General features: G+C 54.1%; 9 protein-coding genes across 9 annotated transcripts; 5 read left to right on the top strand and 4 right to left on the bottom strand.

Annotated features, from left to right (window-relative positions):
• Window positions 1–1579: 1579 nt before the first annotated feature.
• BDP81DRAFT_391455 (KH domain-containing protein) lies at window positions 1580–3563 on the bottom strand (the record flags this gene model as incomplete). Its single annotated transcript, XM_060587549.1, has 4 exons — window positions 1580–1692; window positions 1748–1913; window positions 1970–3444; window positions 3518–3563. 4 exons carry the CDS (start codon window positions 3561–3563, stop codon window positions 1580–1582), a joined length of 1800 nt encoding a protein of 599 aa, XP_060447940.1.
• A 3296-nt stretch (window positions 3564–6859) lies between these two features.
• Window positions 6860–9914, top strand: BDP81DRAFT_420777 (plasma membrane fusion protein PRM1). The gene has a single exon (XM_060589873.1). The coding sequence runs from the start codon at window positions 7273–7275 to the stop codon at window positions 9463–9465; it is 2193 nt and encodes a 730-aa protein (XP_060447939.1). The 5' UTR covers window positions 6860–7272; the 3' UTR covers window positions 9466–9914.
• A 1671-nt stretch (window positions 9915–11585) lies between these two features.
• Window positions 11586–14060, top strand: BDP81DRAFT_458836 (tryptophan synthase; the record flags this gene model as incomplete). The annotated part of the gene is made up of 5 exons (XM_060593465.1): window positions 11586–11633; window positions 11795–11882; window positions 11941–12011; window positions 12074–12306; window positions 12365–14060. The coding sequence occupies 5 exons, from the start codon at window positions 11586–11588 to the stop codon at window positions 14058–14060; spliced, it is 2136 nt and encodes a 711-aa protein (XP_060447938.1).
• A 140-nt stretch (window positions 14061–14200) lies between these two features.
• BDP81DRAFT_175637 (ribosomal L28 family protein) lies at window positions 14201–15223 on the bottom strand. The gene has a single exon (XM_060582206.1). It carries the CDS (start codon window positions 15094–15096, stop codon window positions 14341–14343), a length of 756 nt encoding a protein of 251 aa, XP_060447937.1. The 5' UTR covers window positions 15097–15223; the 3' UTR covers window positions 14201–14340.
• Window positions 15224–15493: 270 nt separating this feature from the next.
• On the top strand, window positions 15494–16794 carry BDP81DRAFT_368894 (uncharacterized protein; the record flags this gene model as incomplete). Its single annotated transcript, XM_060586574.1, has 2 exons — window positions 15494–15794; window positions 15883–16794. Exons 1-2 carry the CDS (start codon window positions 15654–15656, stop codon window positions 16792–16794), a joined length of 1053 nt encoding a protein of 350 aa, XP_060447936.1. The 5' UTR covers window positions 15494–15653.
• A 365-nt stretch (window positions 16795–17159) lies between these two features.
• Window positions 17160–18845, bottom strand: BDP81DRAFT_458833 (aminotransferase class I and II; the record flags this gene model as incomplete). The annotated part of the gene is made up of 3 exons (XM_060593464.1): window positions 17160–18259; window positions 18437–18487; window positions 18725–18845. The coding sequence occupies 3 exons, from the start codon at window positions 18843–18845 to the stop codon at window positions 17160–17162; spliced, it is 1272 nt and encodes a 423-aa protein (XP_060447935.1).
• Window positions 18846–21058: 2213 nt separating this feature from the next.
• On the top strand, window positions 21059–21803 carry BDP81DRAFT_391449 (uncharacterized protein; the record flags this gene model as incomplete). The annotated part of the gene is made up of 3 exons (XM_060587548.1): window positions 21059–21498; window positions 21547–21698; window positions 21769–21803. The coding sequence occupies 3 exons, from the start codon at window positions 21059–21061 to the stop codon at window positions 21801–21803; spliced, it is 627 nt and encodes a 208-aa protein (XP_060447934.1).
• A 947-nt stretch (window positions 21804–22750) lies between these two features.
• On the top strand, window positions 22751–24166 carry BDP81DRAFT_175585 (uncharacterized protein). Its single transcript, XM_060582205.1, has one exon. The coding sequence runs from the start codon at window positions 23027–23029 to the stop codon at window positions 24017–24019; it is 993 nt and encodes a 330-aa protein (XP_060447933.1). The 5' UTR covers window positions 22751–23026; the 3' UTR covers window positions 24020–24166.
• A 734-nt stretch (window positions 24167–24900) lies between these two features.
• On the bottom strand, window positions 24901–26754 carry BDP81DRAFT_314053 (uncharacterized protein; the record flags this gene model as incomplete). The annotated part of the gene is made up of 3 exons (XM_060583959.1): window positions 24901–26382; window positions 26429–26563; window positions 26626–26754. 3 exons carry the CDS (start codon window positions 26752–26754, stop codon window positions 24901–24903), a joined length of 1746 nt encoding a protein of 581 aa, XP_060447932.1.
• Between the last annotated feature and the right edge of the window lie 942 nt (window positions 26755–27696).

Below are 27696 nucleotides of genomic sequence, written 5' to 3'. Positions count from 1 at the left end.
TCTCACCTGCACGATTCAAACACTCAATTGATTTGATCCCCAACCACACCTTCCCATCTCCATCCAAACTTCTCCAGCGCCTTGTAATGTTTGATGAGTTCAAATAATTCACTCCTTCTTTCATGTGAAAACCGATCCCATTCCCTCACTCACACCTCGTCCTACCTCACCTTACCTAAGAAAAATAAGGTCCTCCTCATGCCGCCGGCTACCCCTTCACGTCTCGGGAGGCACAGCTTCCTACACATCCGAGGCGACCACAGCGTCAGTCCCGCACGTGGCACCACGGACGTTGCTTATCTAGATAGGTCTATTTTCAAACTTGCACGTTGAGTACTCAACACTATGTTTACTATGTTTCGACGACAGTGGCCTACCAAAGAGACGTTTCCAGATTGTTTGCGCATTTGCGATGTGTGATCAACATGGTTTAATTATTGTCTGGTCGTCAAGAGGTAAAAAGAGAAAAAAAAGAAGCCTGAAGCAATGTTCACTTGCGGGCAGGACTGAGAGAGGTGGCTAGAGCTAACATGTGATTGATAGAAGAAGTCATTTGCTATTGAATTCACTTCATATGGGCCTCATAAGATCAGAAGAATTCATGGATTTGACTTGGAATTAACTATTATACAGAGTGCGCTTTTTGTTTTTGTTTTCCATCCCTTTGCCTGTTTGCGTCCCTAGTTGCGCTTCATCCACCGGAAAGAAAAGAAATTGGGAATCAATTTTGCATGTCGCATGAAAATATGCCGGTTAGACATTGTACCCACGAAGACTGAAAAGGGAAAAATGGACTATACGATAGAACCCTTGGAAGCGAGCTTTACTCGGGAAAAAGGTGACCGCGCAACCCACGGAAAGATTCAGTCGAGACCATGCAGATGAGGCGGAGGCGGATGCCATTGCCGAAGGCAGAGTTCGTCCTCAAGGGAACCGCGCCCAAACGGCGTCCTGCAGCTGTATCATGACAGCAGGCAACTGTCTCAAAAGTTCATCATGACCACTCTTGCAAATGTTCCACGAGGCAGATGGTGCCAAAGGTGTCAAGTCCAGGAACGCTCGCAAGACCCAGCAGAAAGGTATCCTTGCCGTCACATAGGCGTCAAGAGCGTGCATCATGGAGAATGGGGAGTAAATCCATGTCGCAGAGCAGCAATGAGCACCATGTCCATGTCAAGAGTCGAATCCAGTTCATGACAGTCAAGGATCATGTGCAAGCGAGAACGTGCCATCATCATCGTCAAATGCCGGGTTCAGTGCATCGAGATATCAGCGAAGCGAAACCAGAGTGCAGCTTGTCTTCCTCCTCCGTGTGTGGTCCTCTCCCCCAAATTCGTGATTTTTGTCCAAGAAAAACAAGGTGGGCGCTGTGCTGTTGCAAGTCCAGCGGAATAAGAAGGTATCAGTCGTCGAATGGTTCGTAAGTGCGCACTGCCATGAGCCTCCAGAGTCAACGTGCATGTGCGGTGCTTCAGTATACGTAATGCGAAAAAAGGCATCAAGTCGAGGTCCAAGGCAAGTGATCAATCACATCACACAAGCATGTCCCCCCTACTGGAAAGGACGCATGCGAAAACCTCTATGAGGCTCCAGGAGGCGCAGCACCGGGCTGAACGGCCGCGCCGCCGCCTTGTTGCTGCTGATAAACGAGGGACTGGTACCAGAGGGCGAGGTAGTTCTGGTATCCACCGTCTGCAGAATATTAGTACACGATATAAGGTGCTCGCGTTATCATTCATAAACTTACATTGCGCATACGGGTCGGCTCCGTCGGCTCCAGCGGGAACTTGAGCAGCTGGTGGGTTAGCAGATCCTGATGCTGATGGGTTAGATCCCTGTTGAGAGTAGCTTCTGTCATAGTCTTGGTTTTGACGACCGCGACCGCCGCCACCGCCTCCAGAGTTCTTTTGGCGCTGTCATTCTGTTAGTTACAACTGCCTCCAAGGTAGATTCGAGGTCTGTCACTTACCACTGCGTCGACCTTCTCTTCGATCGCTTGCTTGGCTCTGGCGATACTGTCGCGCGAGCCGATGAGAGCAATCTCTCGTTGAACCTCGCCTGGACCGGAAGACTGGGCAACATTGATCTTGCAACCAGTGCCATTCTGCATATCGCGGATGGTCTCGCCTCCCTTGCCGATAATCATGCCCACGGCCTCGGACGGGACGTAAATGGCGTCGTTGATCTTGTCACCGCCGCCGCCACCACCACCTCCACCCATGGGGCCAGAGTCTCTCTGATGACCACCACCGTCGTGTCTCTGAGGCTTCTTGGCGGGGGCTGCGGGTTGACCCTCGTTCCGGCTATCGCTGTCCACAATCTCCATGATCAGATCCTTGGCTTGGGCAGCTGATTCGCGAGAGCCGATAAGGTTGACAGGACGAAGCCCGTTGACACTCTTAGATTCACCAACAATATTGATGTGGCAGCCGGACCGCTCCTGCAAATCGCGAATAGTCTCGCCACCACGACCGATGATCAGGCCCACGGTTCTATCGGGAACCATAATCTGCATGCAGTCCTCACCATCACGTAGAGCTGCAGCTCCAGCTCCAGCGGCGGCAGCGCTTACTTCAGGTGGCCCAGCGCGGTGGTCGCGGGGAGGGGGTCCCTTGGGGTTCGCAGCGCCACGGTTGATGGCGCCCATGCCGCTGTCGTCGATAATGCGGTTGATGGCCTCTTTGACCTCACTGCGCTGTGCCCTGGGACCAGTGATCTTGCATTGGCGGAAAGGGCCGTTATCGCTGGAAGGCAGGAACTGCACTCGGCAGTTGGACTCGGACTCGATGCGACGAAGGTTCTCGCCCTGTCTACCGATGATGAGACCAACGAGACTCGACTCGATCTGGATAGTCTCGGCGTTGTCGTCACCGCCGCCGCCGCCACTTCCTCTCAACGGAGATCGCTCTCTGCCGTTGGAGTTGCGGGGAGAGAAAGTGCGACCACCACGCGGGCCAGGGCTGTAAGACCGCTCGCGAGCGTGACCATAGTCTCGTGGAGCAGGGCGGTCATCCCGGCGTTCGTCTCTGTAGGGGTTGAAGTTGTCGCGGAACTGGTCGCGACGGTTGGAAGGAGAGCGAGACCGCGAGGATCGGCCGTAGTTTCGAGGATCCGGGCCGCGGGGAGCTTCGTTGGAGTAGACGAGGGGTCGGTCGTAGGATGTCACGCCCTTCTCAGCAGCGAAGGCCTTGGCCTGCGCAATGGCATCGGCGATGCTGACTGTGCCAGAGTTGACAGGGCGGATCGAGCTAAGATCCAGACTGCCGCTGGATGAAGGCTGGGGCAGTCCCGGGTAGCCACCGCCGCCGCCATAAGGAGGCGCGTTCTGTTGCGGCATCGGGGGGTAGGATGGAGGCGGCTGGCCGCCGGGAGGAGGAGGATAGCTAGGCGGCATGCCGGGCTGTCCCTGGGTCGGCGTCGAAGACGTGCCTCTTTGTGCTGCGCCTGGATGAAGAAATGCAATCAGTCGGTATTCGAGGGTGCAGAAGCAGATTCGCTTCGTGTCTCGGGTACCTACCTAGGGCAGCGAGGATGGAGGAGATGTCGCGAGGTGGTTCGGCCATTGTGGCGGTCGCGTATGAACAATTCAGGGCACGATCAAAGGTAGATTATGACTTGTCAAAGAAGAAGTGATCGATCGTATCGGAGGGCTGAAGACTTTTTGCGCGCGCAAGTGGAATTTTCAGGGCGGCGCAGAAATGAGTCGGATTGATTCCGAGAGTGGGTTTGATCAGGTGACAAGGATGTGTGTCAATGCCAGCAATCACAATGTGAGGTCGCAAATTAGGCTTCAGACAATCACGGCCTTAAATGAAGTTGAATCGCGAAGGATTCTCAGGTGTTGTCAGCTTGTCAAGATGTGCAAGGGCAAGCTGAGGTGGAAGATGTGATGGCGAGGTTTGGAGTTTGGCGAGACCGCCTGCCGAAAACAGATTGCTCCTTCTTGTGCAGCGTGGGTTGAGCTGTGAATGTGATGCGCAAGGTCGGCCAGGGGCAGGAGGCTGGAAAGTGGCATGGATCCAGTGAAAAAATGGTTGTGCCGGACTTTCGTTCTTCCCTTGATGGCCGTGCTTAGATAAGGCACGTTCCTCTACCCGCCCACGTGCCGTCCCATCAGAGTTCGAAAGCACGTGACACGCAAGATCACAAAAGCTTGAACTTCCATGGATCCGTAATTGTGGCACAGGCAAGCACGGCAGGTCAAGCCACTTCTCGGGCTTGCCATCTCACAGCCTCTTATGTCGTCACCGTCGGCAACTTGGAAGGCATGGGTGATTGGCTACCTTACCTTGCGATTCGAGGCATCTGAGTGACGTGCAATCCCAATGACCAACAAGACGGAGCTAGGATGACTGAGACTGGGTAGTCTCATACGGAGGGTTTTCACGTGAGTTTGCAACAATGCAGACTGGCGTGACTAGCTCAAGGCGCAGCTATAGCAAGTCATGTCAATGCAATGCGAGACAGTTGGATGTAGCCGACTGACTTATTGCTTGAATGGCAGCAGAGATGTGGCAATTACCCATCTCACGATGAAGTAGGTAGTTAGTTTAGGTACTGGCAAACTGAACCGACGTCTACGGTGATTGCGTGCAATATCTCAGCTGATTTAAAGAGGAAGATCCGTGATATTATACACGGAACTGCGGAACTGACCACAAATGAATCTCTCAACTTGAGGTTGCTCATATGTCGGTTTCTGTACTAAAAATCGCAAGCGCCGACCTCATGGCTGGCAGCGATGAGTTCTGTAGCGAAGCGCCCATCGTCGCAGAGCGCGGGCCACCGGCGGCCAATCAATCTTTGCCAGCGTCAAGACTTGAGACGACCCCACAGAAAGAAGGAAGGAGCGTGGGAGCTTGGGTGCACAGGGCAAGTGCGAACTTCTTGTTTAGTGGAGCCACTGCCAAATGCCGCAACATTCCAGGTTCCATGGACTTCCAGGTTGCGACCATCGATGGTACCTGATTAATCTCGCGAGGAAGGAATAATGGAACAAATGTAACTTGGAAGGCACCTTTACGCTCACGCTTACCCTCGCCCGACGGCGCCTGCGCTTCTCGTCGGCAAGAGGAGAAGGAAGAAGCAGGGCATCTCACGTTGCGTTCCTTCTTTGCCTTCCAACTCTTTCAGTCTTATCTCTGTGCCTGAGGTGAATGACCGGCCAATGCCATTAGACGAACATTCCTGGGATGCCACGATTTGTGGGATTTCGACAAGCTTTTCCCACCGTCTGACCAAGATCAGCCTCCAAAAGACCGTTCCTGTCGTAAACCGGTTTTTAGCATTCCGCGGTGGTCGGTGGCAAAAGCCTTGGCATCGATCATTGCTTGATGCTTAGCAGGGACCTCACGCCTCAAGAACCTCTAGGGTGAGGGAGCACAGAGACGAGCAGCCGGCAAGTCACGAATCACAACACCAAAAAAACTATCTAGGGTTCATCTCCACTTTTTGCCATTGACCTGCCCAATTCCCGGCCATTCTTGCCATCTGCTTACAAGGATTAGATGTTAGCGGCGAGAACCGAATTGCCTTTTTCCCACGACGATTGGACAAAATGTTTGGCAACGCCCTCAGGGGTCCCCTGCTGGCGCCAGCCATCCGCCGTCTCTTTTCGTTCGCTGGCTGAAGATCTTTGCTCTGTTCCTGCTTCGCTCGCTGCGGTCCCTCACATCCTCTCCCCGGTCACCGTGACCCTTCGTGCAGTTTCCGAGAGAAAACCACACAAACCTCGCGACATCCCCGGATGCTCCAGCAAATCCAGAATCGTCCAGACCAGCCTAACCAGGCCAACTCACCGTTTCTCCGCCCGCAACGGCACCAAACCCGTCCATGCCTCCTCCGCCGGGCACAGCCACCGGCAACCACCTGGTCTACTGGCGTGACTCGCGACGGGGATGCCACTGGAGCGGCGCCGTCCACCTCGCACCAGAACGGTACCTTATCCTTACGAGGTGGCACGGGTGGGAAGCTCTCCGCAATAATCCCCCGGCCTTGCCAATGACGTCGCAGCGCATTCTTGTCGTGAGCTCTCTGGATCAACCCGAGCCTATGAGCGAGACCAGGTTGTGTTAAAATGCCTTCTACCCTCTGCTACACCCCCGGAAAGGCGACTTTTGGAAAGATGGGCACCATTCAACCGTTGCTCCGTGGTGTCCCCTTGTTCAGTGACTCAAATCTCGACTTGTATATCACTCTCGAGTTCGCCCCCATTCATGAAGCCATTAACTGTTGGCCTGACTTGAATAGGGCTATAGCTCTTATGATACCGCAACCGAATCTCACTCATCAAGTTCCAAGCAAGAGTCTCATCGTTCGATAAGACCTCATTGTAGGAGCAACAGAAACCGACTCACACCTTCTCACTCTCGCCAAGCAAACTCACACCAGACCCTCAGCTCTCAGCTCTCACACCCAGCTCTGGCCTCGACAAGACGGATCGAGTCTATCATTACAGGGCGTAACATCATCTGATCTGAATACGGGCAACACGACATCAAATCTCGAGAGCCCCATTCCGGCCTCCGAAAATATCGCTTTGCCTTAGCAGCGTTTGGGCAGCCGCTCATCGTGACCCCGGACGACAGATTTGGTTGGCTGAGAGCGGCCGTTGAGCGCGCTTAGAAAACGAGCCTCGCCCAAATCCCCATATCCACCCTCACCGGGTGTCGCCAAACGAAACAAAGATTTGGGCCAAGTCGAGATAATTTCCCTTCAAGGCCACGGCCAAAGGGCCCATTGCTGGCTTTCTTTGGCATTGTGGTGTGAATCAGGTAAGCTGCCTTTATTTTCTTTTCTCGACTTTGTTCCAATTGTTGCGCGCCTATTGCTGGGTGATTTCGTGGGCCTGGCCGTGTTAGTCGGCTTCCTTTTTATTATGCGTACTGCCCAGTCATTCCTGTCCACTCTTGTCTCTGTCGTCCTTCCAAGTCATCCTCGTCCTGTGTATTCATATCCTCTCCCGAAAAAAAGTACCCCACAATGAATGAATAGAAGCTTGTCCAGAAATCAGTGCTTGACGAGTTTCCTTTGTCACTCTACTTCCTTCCTCTCTTTTTCCTCTTTTCCTCTTTTCCTCTTTTCCCCTTTGTCGAGTGATTCACCTAATTCCATCACCAACTCCAACAATTAATTGCTCCTCGACGTCGACCGCCGTTTTTTCGCTTCATTTCTGGCCTTCGCCATTTTTATTTTATTTTATTTCTCATTCATTTTTCTCTGCTGGCTCAGAACTACTAGCATCGGCTTCTTACATTCTTCGATAGAATCAACATGTTTTCCTCACGGAATCGCAAGGAGGAGGCGGCCTACCCGGCCGTCCCCGACTCTCTCAGGTCGGACTCGCTCAAGATGGCGGAACTTAGAAAGACGCAACAAGCGCGAGCCGACACTTCCCCTGCCATAACACCATACCTCAGTCTTCAAGCCAGGCTCTCTCAGATCTGGCTGAACCGCTGGACGATCTTGCTATTACTCGTCCTCCTTAGAGTCATCCTGCTCATCGCCAGCCTCAACGACAATGTCGACGACGCGAATCAAAAAGCACTCTCTGCTTGCACAAAGGTCGAAGATATCGGCAGCGCCATGGCCTCCATGCCTCACTACCTCTCTGTCGGCGTCAACGAGCTATCAGCCAAGGGCATCGAGAAGACCCTCGACGGCATGGTTGCCGCACTAGGTCTAATCCTTACTGGTGTCCAGAATCTCATCATCTTCGTCATCAACATGATGACCTCGATGTACACCTGCCTCATCACTGCCTTCATCCATGGCGGTCTTGACGTTGCCTCTGACGTGACCAAGAAGGTCACCGACGCCATGAACAAGGTGGTTGGCGACATCAGCAACACCATTGATGGTAAGGCCAAGAGTCTCTCAGACGGCATCAACAAGGCCGTGGACGCAATCGAAAACTCCGTCCTCGGTAGCGTTCTGCCTGACTTCCCCAAGGTCGACTTCTCTGGGCCCGTCAATGACCTGCGCGACATCAAGATCGACTCCAGCGGCTTCGTCAGTGACATCAACAAGCTCAACGACGACCTGCCCACCTTTGAGGAGGTTCAGAATATGACGGCCCAGGCCATCTCGTTCCCTTTCAACCTGCTCAAGCAGACTGTCAACGATGCCTACAAGGGCTACAAGTTCGATCGATCAGTCTTCCCTGTCGCCCAAAAGCAGGCGCTCCAGTTCTGCTCGACCAACAATAACATCTCCGACTTCTTCAACAACCTGCGAGACATGATTCAGAAGGCTCGCATTATCTTCATTGTCGTTCTCTGCATCTTGGCTGTGTTGGTCATTGCACCCATGGCTTGGCTGGAGATTAGGCGCTGGAGACGCGAGCGAAAGCACGCTCAGATCATGGCGAGCAACCAGTACGACTCGATGGACGTGGTCTACATCGCCTCCCGCCCAATGACCGCTACCTGGGGTATTAAGATTGCTTCCAAGTTCAAGGGCCGTCGCCAGATCTTGGTTCGCTGGGCAATTGCGTACGCCACATCACTTCCCGCTCTCTTCGTCCTGTCTCTTGCTATTGCTGGCTTCTTCTCCTGCTTGTGCCAATACGTCTTGCTCAAGGCTGTCGAAAGAGAAGTGCCCGCCCTTGCCAACCAGGTCGGTGAATTCGCCGGGGAAGTCGTCACCTCGCTCCAGGATGTCTCCAAGCAGTGGGCCGACGATGCCAACGGTGTCGTGCTGTCTACACAGAACGAGATCAATCAAGACATGCTCGGCTACGTCACGAACGCTACTTCGGCGGTCAACGACACGTTGAACACATTCACCAACACCATGACAACTGGTCTGGAGACTGTCTTCAACGGCACCATCCTGATTAACCCCATCAAGGACGTCATTCGCTGCACTATTGGCCTCAAGGTCGAGGCTGTCCAGAAGGGACTTACTTGGGTCCATGATCACTCGCAGATCTCGTTCCCTCTCTTCGACAACGATACCTTCAGCCTCGGCGCTCAAGAGTCTATCTCGGGCGACTCAGATCTCAAGACCTTCCTCTCGTCACCCTCAAGCGTGTCAACGGACGAGGTGACCGGTGCCGTGACTCACGTTACCGACATGCTCCGACGGGGCATCATCAAGGAAGCGCTCATCTCTACTGGCATCCTTCTCATCTACGTCATTGTCGTTCTCATCGGCATCATCCGCGCCTTGGTTGGCATGGCTATGCCTGACAAAGGCCGTGGTGAGGGCGGTTTGCGCTACACCGGAGACGACCGCCCAGCGATGAGTCCGAGAAGCCCGCCCAGATACCATGGCAACGACTCTCGATTCCCACAATTTGGTAGCGACGCGTCTGCTGTGGACGATGACCACTACTCGGGCATGCGAGATGAGAAGGCCCTAAAGAAGACGAGCGTGCAGAGCGGCAGGGCGCAGCCCACAGAGGGTCATCAACGACAAAGCTCGTATGGGCACCTCGACACAGCATCATCAACCAAGTTTTAGAACGGTATCTACGAAGTATCAACAACAGAAGGAGAAAAAGACAAAAAAAGACAAAGAGGTTGGAGACCTTTATACCTCCGGCCTGGGCTGGACCGAGCGCCGAGAGATACCCCTCATTTACAACAGGTCTGAAAGAGAGATAATACGAAGAGCATGATATTTGGGCGTTGGACCATGACTATCAGGTATTTCGAATTTTTGATGGAATGGGAAAGGGATGGAGAGGGAATACTTCAAAAAGATACCAACGGCTCAGTCGCCGCACCGTTTGTTTTCGATTCTACGAAGAATCTCATTTTTTGCGCTCTGATTGACACCAGTCATCAAACCTACTCATTCCCTGGAATGAACTTTTGGTTCTGTAGCAGCGTCACCGACTGCCAGGATGTCTACTCCGGTATATACCTCTAGGCAGTTCAAGATTCAATATACTGCTAGCTGCAACCAAACACTCGATTCCTCGTTCGCTAGTGATGTAGCCGCTCTAGAAAGGTGAATATGTCGGATTGGAAGTCCAATTCGGCCGCGAGTAGGGGCAGAGCATGGGCCACCTCGAGGGGGTACACTTAGACCTCGACTACCCACCCAACCTCCGGTTGGAATCTCCCTTCTACTCCTTACGCAGAATCAATCAATACAGAGATATTGATACTTCGTCACCCACAGGACCCTACGGTTCGAACCAACTTACCTGTGAAAGGAATACCAACAGAATGACTGATGCCGGGAAGTGACACACTTGAAGCTCCGGGCGGTATTACCGCATCTACCACGGATCCAATTGTCAGATTTGTCGCCAGTAGTAAGCCGTGATGAGGATGACTGCTACGGTGGCGGCGGCGGCGACGTCAACAGTGATGTCGTCTGATCTTGGTCAATCCTATGAGACACCTGAACTTTCTCTGATGAATCTTCAACCGCTGTCAACATCATCCCTCGGTATTGTGCTCCGTGGTAATTCGAGGCAGCTCCGTTCACACCTTTCCAATTATTGCCTTCACCTGCGGAGATGAACAGACGTCGTGGAAAAGCAATATCTGATTAGCAAGACAGACTTTCGGGACAATTAGACCGAGAAGTTAGAACGGGACCCATACTAAGGCGGGATGTCACCGAAAGTCTAGAAAGAGCCTCCTGAATGGAGTAATCAAGGCCGCTGTACGGATATCATGGTGTCGCGTGTGCCATGGACGGAGAGATTAGAATCCCATGTTTTGTTTGCCTGCCGGGGCGGGCAATGGTGATGAATGGTGGGGGTGCGGTTTGCCATGGCGGATGGCAAAAGTGGAGACTCGGAAGTCTGGAATGACCTCTTTTGGGCATCTCCGCCCCGCCCTCCGACCGACTTTCTGGGGCGTCATCGTCAGGGACTCCCGGCCCCACACCCGCCACCCTTTTGATGGGAACCGATGCCGGATGGGCGGCCTGGTCGTACCTGATTCGAGAGATCTGAGTGGTCCAGGGCCTCGGCTCAAGGTTCTTTGGACTCCAAGATTTGTCTTTATCGAAGTGCCTAGCATCTTCGTTTCGTAGGTATTCCCTTGAGGCTCGAAGGGAGCATTCCGGGGATCGATCGGGTGACCATTGCAGGCCGTCCATCTTGGCGGACGATGGGCGGGCAGTCGATATAGCGGTTGGGTTGGTCATTTGGAAGTGCTGGGGGGGAAAACATAGATCCCAAGTGCCCGGTGTTCTGCCCACTTGGTACACTGCACATCCAGTACCTTTGCCGCGGGATACAGCAGTCCCAGCTTGCTACGGGCAGCTGTATCGGGTGGGCACGCAGGGCACGTCGGAGCTCCCGTCCGTTGGGAGGTACCCTTTTCACACCGTCCCGCCCCTTTGGCAAGACCGCTATCCGTGCTCCGAAAAGAAAACCGCCCGCCCAAAGAGTCATTGCTTCTTCCCCCACGTCTGAGATCATTAAGTACCTTTTTTCCCATTGGAATTCTTTCCCCTACTTAAAACTACTACCACCTTCAACCTTTCTCACATCTCAAGTTTTTCTTGTGATACAAAGCCCCCCCCCCCCCCAGCGAGTCAAAAAGTTGTTCTTTTACCCATATACCCCTTCCCAATTGACTTTTTTTCTTCTTGTTTCTACTCTAAATAACTACAAAATGGAAGGCATCAGGCAAACGTTTGCGCGCTGCAAGGCCCAAGGAAGGGTGAGTCTTTTGCCCCCCATGTTGCTGTGTTGCCCCTCGTTGCGATCGCGGGGCTCTCCCCCGCCGACCGCTCCCAACGACGATGGTTCTCTGGCACCGCCAAGATTTCGCAGCAACAACGAGAAAAGAAGCAATTGGACTGGACTGACGATATGTAATAGTCTGCGCTCGTTACCTATGTTACCGCTGGTTTCCCCACGCCCCAAGACACTCCCAATGTCTTGTTGGCTATGGAGAAGGGTGGCGCTGGTAACTCTCTTCGCAACATTGTGCGTTGGTAAAAGGACACCTGACTGACAGTTTACAGATGTGATCGAACTTGGTGCCCCCTTCACCGACCCAATTGCCGACGGCCCGACTATTCAGACATCCAACACCGTGAGTAGTGGCCAGAATGGGAACCAATTGGTCATACAGCGAAGACTGACAAGGGAAAACAGGTGGCGCTGCAACATGGAGTCACGATCGAGTCAACACTCAAGATGGTCAAGGATGCTCGCGACCGGGGCCTGAAGGCGCCTGTGATGTTGATGGGATACTACAACCCTCTTCTCAGCTACGGCGAGCAGAGACTCCTGACCGACTGCAAGACATCGGGCGTCAACGGCTTCATCGTCGTCGACTTGCCCCCTGAGGAGGCCATTTCTTTCCGCAAGCTCTGCACTAAGGGAGGGTATGTTTACCACACCGCCTCCCAACTAAGCCACTGCATACTGATAAGCAAAACACAGACTCTCATACGTCCCCCTGATCGCCCCCGCAACATCAGACGCTCGCATGAAGATTCTCTGCAAGCTGGCCGACTCCTTCATCTACGTCGTCTCCCGCCAGGGCGTCACTGGCGCTCTCGGCTCCATGAACGCAAACCTCCCCGACCTCGTCGCCCGCGTAAAGAAGTACAGCGGCAACAAGCCCGCCGCTGTCGGCTTCGGCGTCAGCACCCGCGACCACTTCCTCAGCGTTGCCCAGCTTGCCGACGGTGTTGTCGTCGGATCTCAAATCATCACCACCCTCCAAAAGGCCGCCCCCGGCGAGCTCTTCAACGACGTTGCAAAGTACTGCTCCTACCTCTGCGGTCGCGACTCCGATGAGACCACCCGCGAGGTCGGCATGGTCGAGGCCATGGCTGCCGCTAAGCAGCCCATTGAGGAGCCTACCGTCGACGAACGCATCACCGCCGACCAGGACAGTGAGCTTGTTGCCGAGCTTGCCGCCATGCACGGCAAGATTCCCGACCGTTTCGGCGACTTCGGCGGCCAGTACGTCCCCGAGTCCCTCATGGACTGCCTGTCTGAGCTCGAGGAGGGCTTCAACCAGATCAAGGACGACCCTTCCTTCTGGGAGGAGTACCGCAGCTACTACGAGTACATGGGCCGTCCCGGCCACCTCCACCTCGCCGAGCGTCTCACTGAGCACGCCGGCGGTGCCAACATCTGGCTGAAGCGTGAGGATCTTAACCACACCGGCTCCCACAAGATCAACAACGCCCTCGGCCAACTCCTCCTCGCCAAGCGCCTCGGCAAGACGAAGATCATCGCCGAGACGGGCGCCGGCCAGCACGGTGTCGCCACGGCCACCGTCTGCGCCAAGTTCGGCATGGAGTGCACAGTCTACATGGGTGCTGAGGACGTCCGTCGCCAGGCCCTTAACGTTTTCCGCATGAAGCTCCTCGGCGCCAAGGTTGTTGCCGTCGAGGCCGGCAGCAAGACCCTCCGCGACGCCGTCAACGAGGCCATGCGCGCCTGGGTCGTCGAGCTCGACACCACGCACTACATCATCGGTTCCGCCATCGGCCCGCACCCCTTCCCCACCATCGTCCGCACCTTCCAGTCTGTCATCGGTAACGAGACCAAGGCGCAGATGCTCGAGAAGAGGGGCAAGCTTCCCGACGCAGTCGTCGCCTGTGTTGGCGGTGGCAGCAACGCCGTCGGCATGTTCTACCCCTTTGCCAACGACCCCAGCGTCAAGCTCCTCGGTGTTGAGGCTGGTGGTGACGGTATCGATACCGCTCGTCACAGCGCTACCCTCTCCGGTGGCAGCAAGGGTGTCCTGCACGGCGTGAAGACGTACATCCTCCAGGACAAGCACGGCCAGGTCGCCGAGACGCACTCCATCTCCGCCGGTCTGGATTACCCCGGTGTCGGCCCCGAGCTCAGCTCCTGGAAGGACAGCGAGCGCGCCAAGTACGTCGCCGCCACCGACGCCGAGGCCTTCATTGGCTTCCGTCTCATGAGTCAGCTCGAGGGTATCATTCCCGCGCTGGAGTCTGCCCACGGCATCTACGGCGCCATTGAGCTCGCCAAGACGATGAAGCCGGGCGAGGATATTGTCATCTGCGTGAGTGGTCGTGGTGACAAGGACGTGCAGAGCGTCGCCGACGAGCTGCCCAAGCTGGGCCCCAAGATTGGCTGGGACCTGCGTTTCTAAACAGGGGCAATGACTTGGGACGAAATGGGATTTACGAATGGCGTATCACACATTGCAGGGCGCATGAGGCGAAACTTCCATTTTCACGGTCTGTGGTTTTAAAAAAATGGAAAGCGGTTTTTGTAGACACAAACAAGAAAGGGGTTCTCATCTTGTAGACTTGAGACCCTCTAAAAAGTAGTTTGATGACATGAGAATTTTTGTACATATGATACAATGACTTTTTTTCCCGAAACATACACTCTATCTCAACATGTGACGACCACCACCATACTCAAAATCATATCCTCTGCTCAGTGACCGGCTCCCCAATGCCAGGCACATGAACATCCTCATACGCCTCACCATGCTCCGCCCCAAAGTCAGCCTCCGAGCCCAGCGCAAACTCCTCCATAATCATCTGCGCAGCCCTCTTCTCCAGAATCCCCCTGCTGACAGCGCTCAGCGGTCCCGGCGTAGCAGCATCAACCATGACGGTAACCAAATCCGTCTGATCCTCCCTCATCTCGCCCTCGACTCCAAGCTTCTCCCTCTCCTCCACATACCGGTCCCGGAAGGTAGCAGTCTGCATGATGAGCCACCTTAGCTTCCACCCTCCAGGGCCCAGCTCCTTGACGCGCGCGGCCTTGGTCTTGGTCACGTAGGCGTCGATGCCGCCCTCCTTACGGATGGTGCGCAGGACGCGGGTGGTGAGGCGGGTGCGGACCCAGGCCCCCAAGGATTCGGACCAGAGGCGCTTGCGGTGGACGTTGGGGCGCCAGGTGCGCGGGGTGACTTGGCCGTGTTTCGGGGAGACGTTGTGGCCGTGGCGGATCCGGGAGGCGCCGTAGAGGCCGTGGTTGGATTGTTTGTAGAGGAGGCGGGGCCCGTGGGGGTAGGGGGGTACGGCTGAGGTTGGGATCTTTTGGAGGGAGATTGTTTTTGTGGCGAGTGGGTGGGATGTCGAGAAGGCGCGGGAGGTGGTGGAGGGCGCGAGGGTGAGGTTTTGGAGGGAGGTGAGGAGGGAGGTCCTCGGCCTCAGGGTTGTGAAGCTCATTTTGGGCGTTGTTCGTATCCGATTATGTGTGGGGGTGTCGATTCGGGGGATGTAGAGGTATTCGGACGGACAAACGGGGAGCTGCGCGCCGTGGCGGTCGAGTGTCGTTCGTGATTGTCGTCGGCGCCCGTTGAAGTCGATGTCGTGAGAGCTTGGAGATGATTTTTTGGCCAATGGTCAGAAATCGGAGCTTCGATATCGGGCGGTGGATGTTCCGCCTTCCGGCAATTGATGATTCTGATTGGTCGTGACAAGCCAGGGTGGAGACTCCGCCGGTGAAGTCAATTGAGGTGGGTCAGGTGACTGCGCGCTGCTTTCGTGACAAGGGTCCGTGGTCTCCCAAGTGCCCGACCGTTTGACCCCTCCACACCGAATCACCGAGACAGGAGGGAAAGTTGGGTAGCTCGACGATCAACTTGCGCTGTGACATGCCACTGAGCAGATAGACGCCATACAGACTACCGTTTCCACTCGCCCGCACCCACTGACTCAAAGCTTGCGAAGCACTTTGCCGAGAACGTCAAACCTGCTGATGACGCAGAAGGCCAACCTTCGCCATGTTACCGCCAGTCGAGGCCTCGGTCCTGCAAAATAACCCCGAGTTTGCGGCGCTGCATCACACCCTCACAACGGCAATCCTCAACCCGGACGGCTCGACCAAGAAACCGGCGACCAAAGAACATGATGCGATACAAAATGTTTGTTCCCCTGGCTGCCAAGGCTAGACTACCTACTTCTGCCAGAAATTAGATCTCAGATGGGCCCCAGCTAATACCTAAACCACAGGAACTCGCAGACCACAGATTCACAGCAGCGAAAGAACACCTCCTCATAAGCGCAATCTCAACAACCGCACCCCCAGAACCGAAATCCGCACCACCAAGAACCATCTCCCGCACGAACACTTCCTCACAACAACCACAAACCACCAGCACCTGCAACACACAACAACAACACCTCCCCGAACCCCTCCTCGACCTCCTCCTCCTCCTCCCACCCCTCCTAACCTCAACCTCCCCCCTCTCCCCCGAATCCGCCACAATCCTCCTCTCCAACCCGCCCTTCACCGACTTCCAATTCCTCCTCCCCCACCTAGGCGACCTCGTCTCAACAACCCTCCACACCTCAGCCGTCTCCCTAGCCCGCATCGCAAACCCGACAACGAACCCTTCCTTCCTCCACCGCGCCGTGCCGGGCCTGCAAACAACATACCATAAACTCGAATCCGACGTCCGCGAATCAAAACTCGCTTTGACTCGAGAACGTCTCCGTGCGGCGGATACTCTTACCCGGTGTCTGGACGAGCACACCGCTGCGTTGACGCTCCTGGTTAGAAGCCTAGAGGCCAAACACGGCGTCGTGGCGCGGAGTCTCGAGTTTCGGGCTGCGGAGACGGGGTTGGCGGCGCAGAGGGCCGAGGCGGATGCCGTGGGTGCGAGGGAGGGGGTTCGGAAAGAAGTCTATTCGCCAGAGATGGTGGCTGCGCTGACGAATTATTCTGCGCATTTGAGGGATGCGAGGATGAGGCTTGAGGGGACGATTATTACGCTCCGGGCTGAGTTGGAGGGGTACGGGGTTGGGATTGAGGGGGAAGAAGGCAAGGCGAGGACGATGAAGGAGATGGCGAGGAAGAAGAGGCAGATGGAGAGGGAGTTGGAGGATGCGAGTCGGGACTTGGCGAGGTTGGATAGGGCGTGAGGAAGAACCCATAGCCAAGAGTGAAGAGGCAGAGTAGTGTGTTTGTTCACAGCAAGCAAGCGAGCGATTGGATTGGACATGTTTACATTGAAAGACGTGTCGCTATATTGTACACAGCTGGAATGCATGTGTGGTCTACCAAGGGGTGCCAAACGCTTTCTATGTCCACCGGCCATTCTAACCTTGGCTGCGCAAAAGAGAAGACCTCTCCCCCTTTGGTTGTACAAAACCCCCTTTTTAGAAAACCAACTACCCTTTCAACAAAAACTCGTGATATCTCTTGGGGAATGCAAGCTAGCTCGGAGCATACAAATTGCCCGAGACTCGCGTTGGGGAAAAATCACAAACATTCACACGGGCAAGATTTAACCCTTGACCTTGTAGATGGACTCGGCGAGGCGGCCAACGTTGCCGCTGGTGATACCGGCAACGGAGATACGGCCGTCCTTGGTGGCGTAGACGGAGTGGTCGTTGGCAAGGGCGTCCATCTGGTCCTTGGTCAGGCCGGTGTAGGCGAACATGCCGATCTGGCTGGTGATGTGGGACCAGTCGTGGGCGGAGCCGAGCTTCTCGAGGTTCTCCTTGAGAAGGGCGCGCATGGTGATGATGCGGTCGGCCATGCCCTTGACCTCACCGAGCCACTGCTGGTTCAGGGAGGCGTCGTTGAGGATGGTGGAGGCGATACGGGCACCGTGGACGGGGGGGTTGGAGTACAGAGGGCGGACAAGAATCTTGACCTGGGAGTCAAGGCGCTTGCGCTCCTCGGCGTCCTTGGCGACGATAGAGAAGGCACCGACACGCTCGCCGTAGAGACCCATGTTCTTGGCGAAGGACTGGGCGAGGCAGATGTTGTGGCCCTCCTTGACGAAGTGGCGGACGGCGAAGGCATCGGTGTTGGTGTTACCCGAGGCGAAGCCCTGGTAGGCCATGTCGAAGAAGGAGTAGTGGCCCTGGGCCTTGACGACGTCGGAGATCTCGCGCCACTGCTCGGGGGTAGGGTCGACACCGGTGGGGTTGTGGGCGCAGGCGTGGAAGAGGAAGATGGAGCCCTTGGGAGCGGCCTTGATGTCGGCGACCATGCCCTCAAAGTCGAGGCCGATGGTCTTGGGGTCGTAGTAGCGGTACTTGTTGACGGTCAGGCCCGAGTCGTTGAAGACGGCGCCGTGGTTGGCCCACGAGGGGGTGGGGATGTAGATGTTCTTGGCGCCGGGGAAGAAGCGGGCGAGGAAGGCGCCGCCGATGCGCAGGGCGCCGGTGCCGGAGATGGACTGGGTGATGGCGAGGCGGTCGAGGGCCGAGGAGTCGGCGCCATAGGCGAGGACGGCGGCGGACTTTGTGAACTCGGGGACACCGGTGATGCCGGCGTACTCCTTGTTCAGCTTGGCGGCGATGACCTTCTCCTCGGCGGCGCGGACGGAGGGGAGGACGTAGGGCTTGCCCTGGTCGTCGCGGTAGGCACCGACACCTGTTGTTTGTCTGCGTCAATGGGCATGTTCATTGTGTTGATGGTAGTAGATGTTGTGTGTTTGCAGCTAGCAACTGACGGCCGGCTAGCGTTGTAGCTAGCAAGCTTGTGACAGCTCTAGCTAGAGTGGTGGTGGTTGTGGTGGTAAAAGTGGCTTGGCGGGGGGTTTATGCGTACCGAGGTTGATCTTCTGCTCAAACTTGTCGGCCTTGAAGGCTTCCGTGATGCCTGTTTGTCTATTGTCAGTCATGGAATTGAGTCAACCGGCGAAGCTTAAGAGAGCTCCACCGAGGTAGGTGCGTCATACCGAGAATGGCCTGTTCATTGCGAAAAAGTGGCCAATTAGCAAAACAGTTCTTCGTGATGATTGTCGGGATCCTATCAATCGGCGCATTTCGGACTTACATCCTGCGGCATTCGTTAGCAATCGTGGCGCATTCAATTGGCATCTGGAGTGTTTGAGACATACAGGAGGACCTTGAGGGACGTTGGCCCAGGTAGAACCGGCTCTTGCGGCCGTCACGGGCAGAGCGCCCATGCGGCGGGCGGCAGCTTGCCGGGTTGCGATTCTGGCAGAGGACAGCATCTTGATTGTCTTTCTTTTTCGGGGATGGGAGAAAAAGAGGTGTGAATGAGAGAGAAGAGGAGGAAGAGAGATGTGGTTGAGAGGGGAAGGAAGAGAAGGAGAAAAGACGTAGCTTTCTCTGTTGGCCGGCAGAAAAAAAAAGGATCCCAGTGAGGTAAGGACCAAAGGTCTCCAAAGATTCCGAGACAGCGAAGTGCCGAAAGAGCTGCTGGCTGCTGCAGACGGGTACGAAGTACAGTCACACGGGGTGGTTGCAGGACTACGGATACAGCCTACGAAGTACAGGTGGTCTAACCAAGGAATGGGCTGACTTGTGACTCTGCCAGGTGCGTCTTGCCCATCGTTTCTGCCATCTGGGGCTTTCATGTGCTGGGTGCTTGGCGACCAGCCCTGAATTCAATCCAGTCACATCCCAGAAGTCTCTCATAAACCAGCGTGGACCCCCGGTGCGGTGCGACTCCGGACCTGGAGAAGGAGAAGAGGAGCATCGTAAGTGGACCGAGTCATGAGAGGACCCATCCGCATCGTGCAATCGTGGGGGAGCGGATTTACTGTATCGCCGTTTACCCGCGTCTTTTGGTATGTGCGACCAGCAACTCCCACAGGGGAGGAATCCCGACGCGCCTTCCACGCCCTTGACGCCTTCCACGCCCTTGACGCCTTCCCCCGGCCCGCTGTTTTTTGACTGGAGCGCATGCGCAACTTGCGCAACGACTGAACCCGTCCCTGGTCCTTCCGGCTTCGGATGTCGCCGCGGTTGACCGTTCTCAGCTCACTTCTTCTTCCGCTCGACTCAAGCAGGAGCTTCGTCATTCAAGGGTGAAAGATGCGCTAATTGATGCTTGATTCTTCTAAGTGGAATATTGCCCGCGGGCCCTGTGCTAAGTACTTGTGCCCATTACATAATCATATCATACTGTGCTGGGGGGTGTGGTACCCGCTTCTCAAGGGGTCAGGGACTACCGGACTGGTAGTCAACTGTCTCGGGCGGTGTGTCTCTCTTTACCTTTTAGCCTTTTGCAGGCTGATGCGCGCTAGCTACTTCTATTCGCTCGCTTCAAAGGAGTTTCACCTGTCTTGGGGTTTGTTGTTTCTTTTTGCTCATTCTTCTATTCTCTCTGCCTCTTTTGAGTCTTTGGCACAGCTGGAAACGGTCCTGCCTGGCACGTGTCTGGTGCAGTGTTCTTCAAGCTTGGGCGGTTGGAATTCCCCTTTTCGGACTTTGCTGCTGATGTTAAGCGACATCATCTACGTAGTACGGATAGTTAGCTTGCTCAGAAGAAGCAAGCATCGCCATCAATTGCTAGAGCTGTCACGGCATTCTTCCATCGACCTCTGCAAGGGGCTCTACCTATGACTCCTCTTCCCCGGACTAAGGGAAGCATCGAATGCACCGTGAATGCGGACGAACGGCCCCTGGGGTGATGGTTCATGGCTGCATCAAGCCCCGTGCGAGCACGCCGTTGTTCGAATTGGCTCTTCAGCTTGACCTCCTGAAGAGCCTCACGACTCCTCACACGATGCCTTGTTAACGTCCTTTGCTGGTAGTAACTATCAATCCAAGCAACCTCCTCGTTTCTGCATAATCTGCCTATAAATATTAGGCAATATTAGTGCAAGGCGATCGTTCCATTTGGCATACAGCTTGAGTAGATGATGGTTGGTGCAAGCCCTTGTCGTTCTTATAAATCACCTAAGGTAGGTCTTCTGAGTCCATTTTGGAAACATCGTCAAGGTCATCCAAAAAAAAAAAAACTAAAAAAAACTCTGCAAAGGTCAGCTTGGGACCCGCCTGATGTAAGAAGTGTTTATGTGGTGCCAGAGTTGCCCAGCATACAGAAATTTAACATCACCCAAAGAAATATCCAATAATTTGCGAGGAAACTGAGGATGATCCAACATGCCTTGCTCTCAGAAGACTCAGAGCTGCACATTCATGACATCCAATCACAATGCCTCAGTCGCAGCGAATGGGAACGTTCCTCTCCAAAGGTGAGCCTTATCATTTTGAGCCCTCCCAAAGAAAGCACATGCCAGCCTGATCTTGACCCCTCACAAAACACCCGACAGCTTCAGCAGGGAGCCTGATTTCTCCATCTCTGTTGCCTTCACAACAAACAGCACGGTTGATCAAGGCCTTTCATCAACATCTCACCAATCCTCCAAAGAGTTGCCAAACGCTTCCGCATCATCGCTCACAGTTCCAACGGAATATGGCGGCTGAGAGCCTAGGCCTGGCAGCCTCAGTTGCCGGCCTGCTATCTCTGGGCCTGCAGATCACCGGCGGCATCGTCAAGTACATGGACGCCTTTGAGGGCCGTGAAGAGGAATTACGCAACGTCAAGAAACAGAATGACAGCCTGGCAGTCGCTCTCCGTGCAGTGAAGACGGCGTTGGCTGGTTTTCAAGACCAAAGCCCAGACATCATTATTGCGGTAGAGCAGAACATACGAAGCTGCGAAGTGGACCTCAGCGCTGTCGAGGCTCTGTGCGTTGAGCTTTCTGATCGTGCTGGCAGCACCTGGACGAGGCGGCTGGAGAACAACAAGAAGAAATTGACTTTTGCGTTCCATCGACCTAAGCTTCGAGACCTGGCTCAACAATTGCAACAAGCCCATGGAGCTCTGCAAACGCTGCAGGGTACCTTGGGACTGTAAGTTTAGTTTCTCCACCAGCACCGAGGTTTCTGACATCCTAGTAGGGAGAACTCGAACAGGAACACGACTAGACTGATGACCATCGAGTCAAATTCCCGCGATCAGGTTTCCGAAATGCTCCTAGTCCGATCAGAAGTGGCAGCACTCGCTACGCCAGTGGCCAACATCAATGAAAAGCTGCCAGGTCTACAAAGCAGTATGGATCGGACCGTTCAGCTCTTTGCGGCTCACTCCGGAGCTATGGCAACTGAGTTTCTTGAGAGCAGACATGAACTTCGACTATCGCACAACTCTATTGTAGAGGAACTTCAAATGATTCGTCAAAACTTTGGAAGACGACAGCTTCTAGAAGAAGAAAACAAGTCTCTGAGGGTTTTAGCTCTCGGAACGGCCTCCAAGCCAGCAATGCTCAAGAGTTTATGCGGTGACATGGAATTTTCAGGGAGGGATTGCAACCAAGACATTGCCTCGGACCTATCGAAAGTCCATTGGAAAGGAACTCCAGCAGAGTCATCACGGAACCCACGGACCGTTTTGAAAGTTAATAGACTATGTATCTGCCCGCGCCCTGAAAGATCAATCAGGCAAGTACAGATGCAACGAGGCTATACTACCTTGTCCGGCGAATGGGAGTCCCGAGGCCATTGGTCGAGTTGTCCACTTTCAACAATGCCGCGAAAGCAACGACTCAAGGCAAGTCGGAAGTACACCGGCATCTCCCGCCTTCTCAAATCAGTCATCGATGTTTCATTGGCGTTGACGTCAGGAGCTGGCGGCTACAGCATCAGTCCCAGCTTTACCTACTATCCAATTGTTGACGCCAAATCGGATCCCGCTTACCGCATCATCGACTTAATGAGGAAATCCACCGATCACTCACGTCCGCTTAGACGAAGTAATGAAGAATTCGCTACTGCCTGCTTAAAGAAGTTGGCAAGACTACTTGAAGAAAAGCAAACGTGTCCGACTGCTGTGGACGATCAAAACATGACATTGATGCATCATGCTGCTTTTTCAGTGCGTCATACATAACCCACTCATACTTGGGATCAAGATGTGGCTGAACAAACACATGTGTGGGACATATCCAAGATACCTTTATCTCCTGGGGCGAATGGCTTCCTGAAATCAGGACCTTCTCGGAAATTATCCCAATGCTACTCTCTTACGGTACTCCAGCCTATTCCTACGACATCAAAGGTAGGTACCGATGCTTCATCATAAGGTAACACGAATATGTTTCTGAATCATGGCAGGGATCTCACCCATACATCATTTGACATTTCAAAATCGCGTTTGGGTTGGAGAAGCCGTCGAGGTCTTATCACTGGCCAACTTGGATAGCCAGCCGGCCATCTTGAACGGGGTTTCCTCCGACATCTCCAACGATTGGATTGCGATAGATGGCAGCATACCGTCGTATGACAAGTTTCCGGAGGCTGCAACAGGTACCGTTCATTCATGAAGTTTCCCACATGATCTTGACTAAATAAGAAACAAGCCTCTGAATGCGGGCCTTTAGGCATGGCAGTCATTCGTAGCGATTTCGATGAAGTAGGCCGCGTTTTAAGTCGGTCCCCTGACTCAATAGCTGAACTGGATATCTATGGAAGAAGTCCGCTGCATCTTGCAGCAGCGAAAACGGAGATTCTCGAAACTCTAGTCAAAGTTGCGGATGCCAACATCCTCAACCAGCGCGACAAAACGGGTGCTACTGCACTCGAGACGGCTATGCTTCTGAGCTCTGAGTACTGCGTCAACGACCGGAACTACGAAAGATGTAAACGTTGTTCCTGTTATATTTGCGTGAAGTACCTTCTCGACGCTGGCTGCGACATACGGACGTATGGAATGAGGGATGCGGCTGGTAATGTGCCAGCGTTGGATATTCTCCTTGGGGATGCATCGGAGCGCGCTCGGCGTTGTTACGTCCTCCGCATGGAGCAAGCCCGAAATCCAAGAACTCCAGAAAGAACCTTGCCAAACAAAGGTCTTTGCGAAAAGCGAAATACCGGGGAAACAAGGCCGATGAGCGGCATTTCGATCGGAAGAGGTCGAGATTTCCAAGAAAGCCTGTTGCAGGCCCCCCAAAAATTGCAGGTTTGGGCTGAAGCTGACCAAGCCACCGGCTGGGACTGGATATTCCATGAAATTGACACCATACATCTAGCTGAGTTATTACGTCGTCACGGATTTATGCCCGGTTCATCTGTCTTCCTTGACCTTCGACTGCGAGAGAATCGACTTCGGCGGTTCTTGGAACCACTATTTGTTTGCTGGCTGGTAGACCATGGAGGAGATGTGTTCTTGCGATCGCCCGTGGGCCCCATCAACAGGACCGCCGATGACTCAATTTTTGCCGCGCACTACGTCTTTTACCTTCTAGGCACCATGTCCGGGAACTGGTTGAGATCTTGGAGGACAGAATTGAGAGCTGCAAAGTCGGACGCCTTCGAAAAAGTGATGACCACTGTGACTGGCCGCAATCTTACGGATGGCTGTTGCTGTCCTTGCTAAGCGAGGGGGTGCGTTCCATTTACATGGATGATGAAAGGCTTTGTTAGATTTTCGAGCATTTCGGACAAGAATTTTCTCTCCAATTACATGGATAAAGTGGTAGAGCTCTATAGCTCATGCGGCCCGGAGATGACACTCTTAAGTTATGCTGAAGCAATCAGGTTTATGACCTTCGAGGCCCTGGGTCTCGTTCACAGCTACTGCGACGCACATTCCCTGACTTGTATGGGGTCGGATTGGATTGACATAGACCATACGGAGATCATAGAAGATCAACATCTACTAGTTGAATTGCTAGAAGAGTTGGTTGTAGATTTCGTGCAGGAAGCAGTGAGTATCTGGGGAATGGGTCGGATGACCGTCCGCTCTTCCCTTAGTTTTGGGACTCAAATTGGACGGAACGAATGTTGGATGAGTTGGAAGAGCTTGGTGGCAACGAATTGACCGAAGCAGAAAGACGAGGCGCAGAGGAACTTGGCGTCGAATGGCGTGGCCCGACTGAGTCTGGAAGCGATTACGACAATCCGTACGACGTGCATTACTTGGAGTACTACTTTTACGAGTTGTATCTAATTTGTCCCGAGTACAAGGAGCCATGGCCGGAAGGAACGCATCGCACACGTTGACACTTGGGGACAGAGAAGAATTGAGACTTTCCTGCAAGGCTTGGGAAAAGTGTCATTGGGAGCAATTCCGACCTTGGGAGTATTCATTGTCTCGACATTGTGAAATTTCAACTTGGAAGATGCTTCATGAGGTTATCTAGTGTCATCACAAAGTTTGCGCTTGGGCAGATGTCGAGTGTCTACAGTTCTATCGTCACTCATGTATGTAAATCAAATCTATTATTCACTACTCAAGGGTCCCGAAATCACATTACTTCAAGCCTTAGGGGGCAGCACCGTCGGCACGGGAGGCCGTGTCGTTGTTCTGGGCAATTCAGGCACGACAGGGGTAGGGATACAAGCACAAGCGCTGCTAACCCTTTCAACGGGGCTGTTGTCCTTGTTCTCGACACAAGCGCTGGTGGCATACTCTGGCAGCAGCTCCTCATCAGTGTTTAGTCGCCGAGTGAAGTTACCGCAAAACTCAATAGACTCCTCCAGGCGGTCCGGAATTGACGATGCCCTCAGAGCGCGGAGGCAGTTATCGGCATTGCAGACGGGCGCTTTGGGGCACTCCTTGGAGGTCATCTTGACGACGAAGCTACCGCGCTCGATGGTGTGGACAAAGATGAAGCCGGACTTGAAGTTGGCGAAGGATGACCAGGAACCGGCGAACTGGACCTTGCCGCCTCCGACTTCCTCGTCGTCTTCGGGGTAGATGTCGAAAAAGCCGGCTTCGCAGATGCTGGCTCCGGTAGGATCCTTGGTGACGCTGCTGACGTCGATGACATTTAGGCCGTTGCCGTAGTTGGACTGGTAGAGGTAACGGCCGACAATGTACTGGTTATGGTCGATGGAACGTGTCTTTCCGGCGTAGTGACCGGTGTACACGGGCTTCTCGAGGTCGCGAATGTCAAAGATGTGGGTGGTGGGAAGACCCTGGGTCATCGGGCCGACCTTGGCGTCACGCTCGTCGAACTCGTCGTCGAGGAAGATGTACTCTTGCCACGTCTCGTTGTTGACGACACCCTGGTGGACGTACTGAGCGCCGGGGTAGTCGCTAATGGAGATGATGTTCGTGACGTTGCCGGTCTTGTCAGTGACGTCGTAGATGGTCAAGGTGTCCTCGTTGTACCCATAGCAGATATCTCTACCATAGTAACGAGCATCGGGGCCACGGTAGACGAGGCACTCGGCGTCGTGGACATAGCCGTCGCCGGCAGCGCACCCGGGACTGGTGACGTTGGTGGGATCGCTGATATCGAGGAAGATCAACCCGCCGCGGCAGGGGAGGTTGTCTCTTACACGAATCGTCGCGTTACCACCGACAGAACCGCAAGCAATGGCGTAGTTGAGCTCTTGGTTGACAACGATGTTGTGGGTACGACCGACGGGAAGCTCATCCCAATGGCCGGTAAGCTCGGCCTGGGTGAAGTTCTTTGGGTTCGCGGGGTCGAGGTCGAGAATCTTCTTCATGTCGAAGAACTGGACGCCGTGCTTGATGGCTTCGGAGCCAATGACGGCAAGGTCGCCGACAATTCGGATTTCTCTCCAGTTTGAACCGATGGAATCGTACTGAGGCAGACGACCCAAGTATACCAGCTTGCCCTCTTTGCTGATTTCAGCAAAGGCAGTGCCGTCGTATTGGCCAATGGCGACGAATTCTCTTCCGTCAGCCGAAGTCCAACCCCAGGAAGAGGAACCTCTTCCACCCCAGCTGCCGAGCTGCTCGTGGGACAAGAAGTGGTACAGATCGATCTGAAGGAGGTCAGTTGATTTTTGGGAGGAGGCCCAATTGACTTACATTTCTGCATCTAAAGGTGTTGTTGAAGTCTCCGGGAACTGCGGCAGCGAAGCCGTCGACGCAGGGGGTGTAGCCGAGCTCGGGGTACTTGGCACTATCCATTAGACCAGCAGCAGCTTCCTCTTCCCATTGAGCCTAGTAGAACCGTTAGTAAAGTTGGATTGAGTCCAGATGGGCATGTAATTTTGTGTTCTCACCATCTTGATGCCCATGATGCGGTGGTGAACTGCACCGGAGGCATACTCGGCCTTGGTGCCAGCGCCAGCTGCGCTGGTCAAACCAACAATAGCAGAGCCCAAAAGGGCTGCAGAGTTGATGCGGACCATGCTGTTGATGTTCCTTTGAAGTGATTCCAAGTGAATACCACACTACTTGACGCAGACTTGACGATGGGACTAGGGGTGCTACAAGCTTCCTCAAGGCAGAGCAATCACTCGATCTTTAAGTACTTGATATCTCCAATCGCGTTCGTCATCATCCAAGACAAACTAATAAGACGGTCTTTCTTGTCCCCCGCATGGCAGACGTTGGTGTGGAGAATGCCATGGCAGTCATGATTTTAGGGGAGGCTGGCGAAATCCAGGCACGCGGCCTAACATCATGCCCATCGAACCCGAGCTGAGGGAAGCACCAAAGATTGACCGATACTACCGTAAACGCTTGGCCAATATGAAAGTACATGATAAGCAGAGCTTGGTTCCATACGATAGGGACCAAGCTGACCTTGGCGGTCTTGGCGACCCCAGCCGCCCAGCTGCGCAGCAACTGTCAATTTGGGCAAAGAAGTTCGCCGAGCACCTAGTTTCTCGAGCTGTCTGCTTCTGGAAGGTGATAAGTGGCTTGGCTACTTACGGTGATAGGCAGGTGCGTGGTATTGGGACTCTGACTGTCTGACATGACCGAGCAGTTGGGTCAGTTGATTAGGTTGAAAGGCGGGGGGAACTCTTGAGGTTGTTGATGAGCGATTTGTTGAGAGGCAAGTGTGTGGACGCCGCGATTATGCTTCTTGTCTCACTGCATAGGAACTTTGGGGTTACAGAGTCCTATAGGATTGGTAATGATTCTAAACAGGAAAGTTTGTTCGGCAAGGTCCTTTTAGACGGCTCTTCCAGTCTACGTGTCTGTTTGCCTTAAAGCCACGCCAGCAGTATGCTATTGGATTGTGAAGAGCTTTTGCAACTTAAAGCAAACTTCAAGTAGTAAAAATCACTGGTATAGTTAATACTCTCGTTGTTTCTCTTTGGGAAAACGATGGACACTGCCTGCCG

The sequence above is a fragment of the Colletotrichum phormii genome (assembly GCF_030913505.1).
Source record: "Colletotrichum phormii strain CBS 102054 chromosome Unknown BDP81scaffold_5, whole genome shotgun sequence".
Lineage (NCBI taxonomy): Eukaryota > Fungi > Ascomycota > Sordariomycetes > Glomerellales > Glomerellaceae > Colletotrichum > Colletotrichum phormii.
This window is presented reverse-complemented; position numbering and strand designations above follow the sequence as displayed.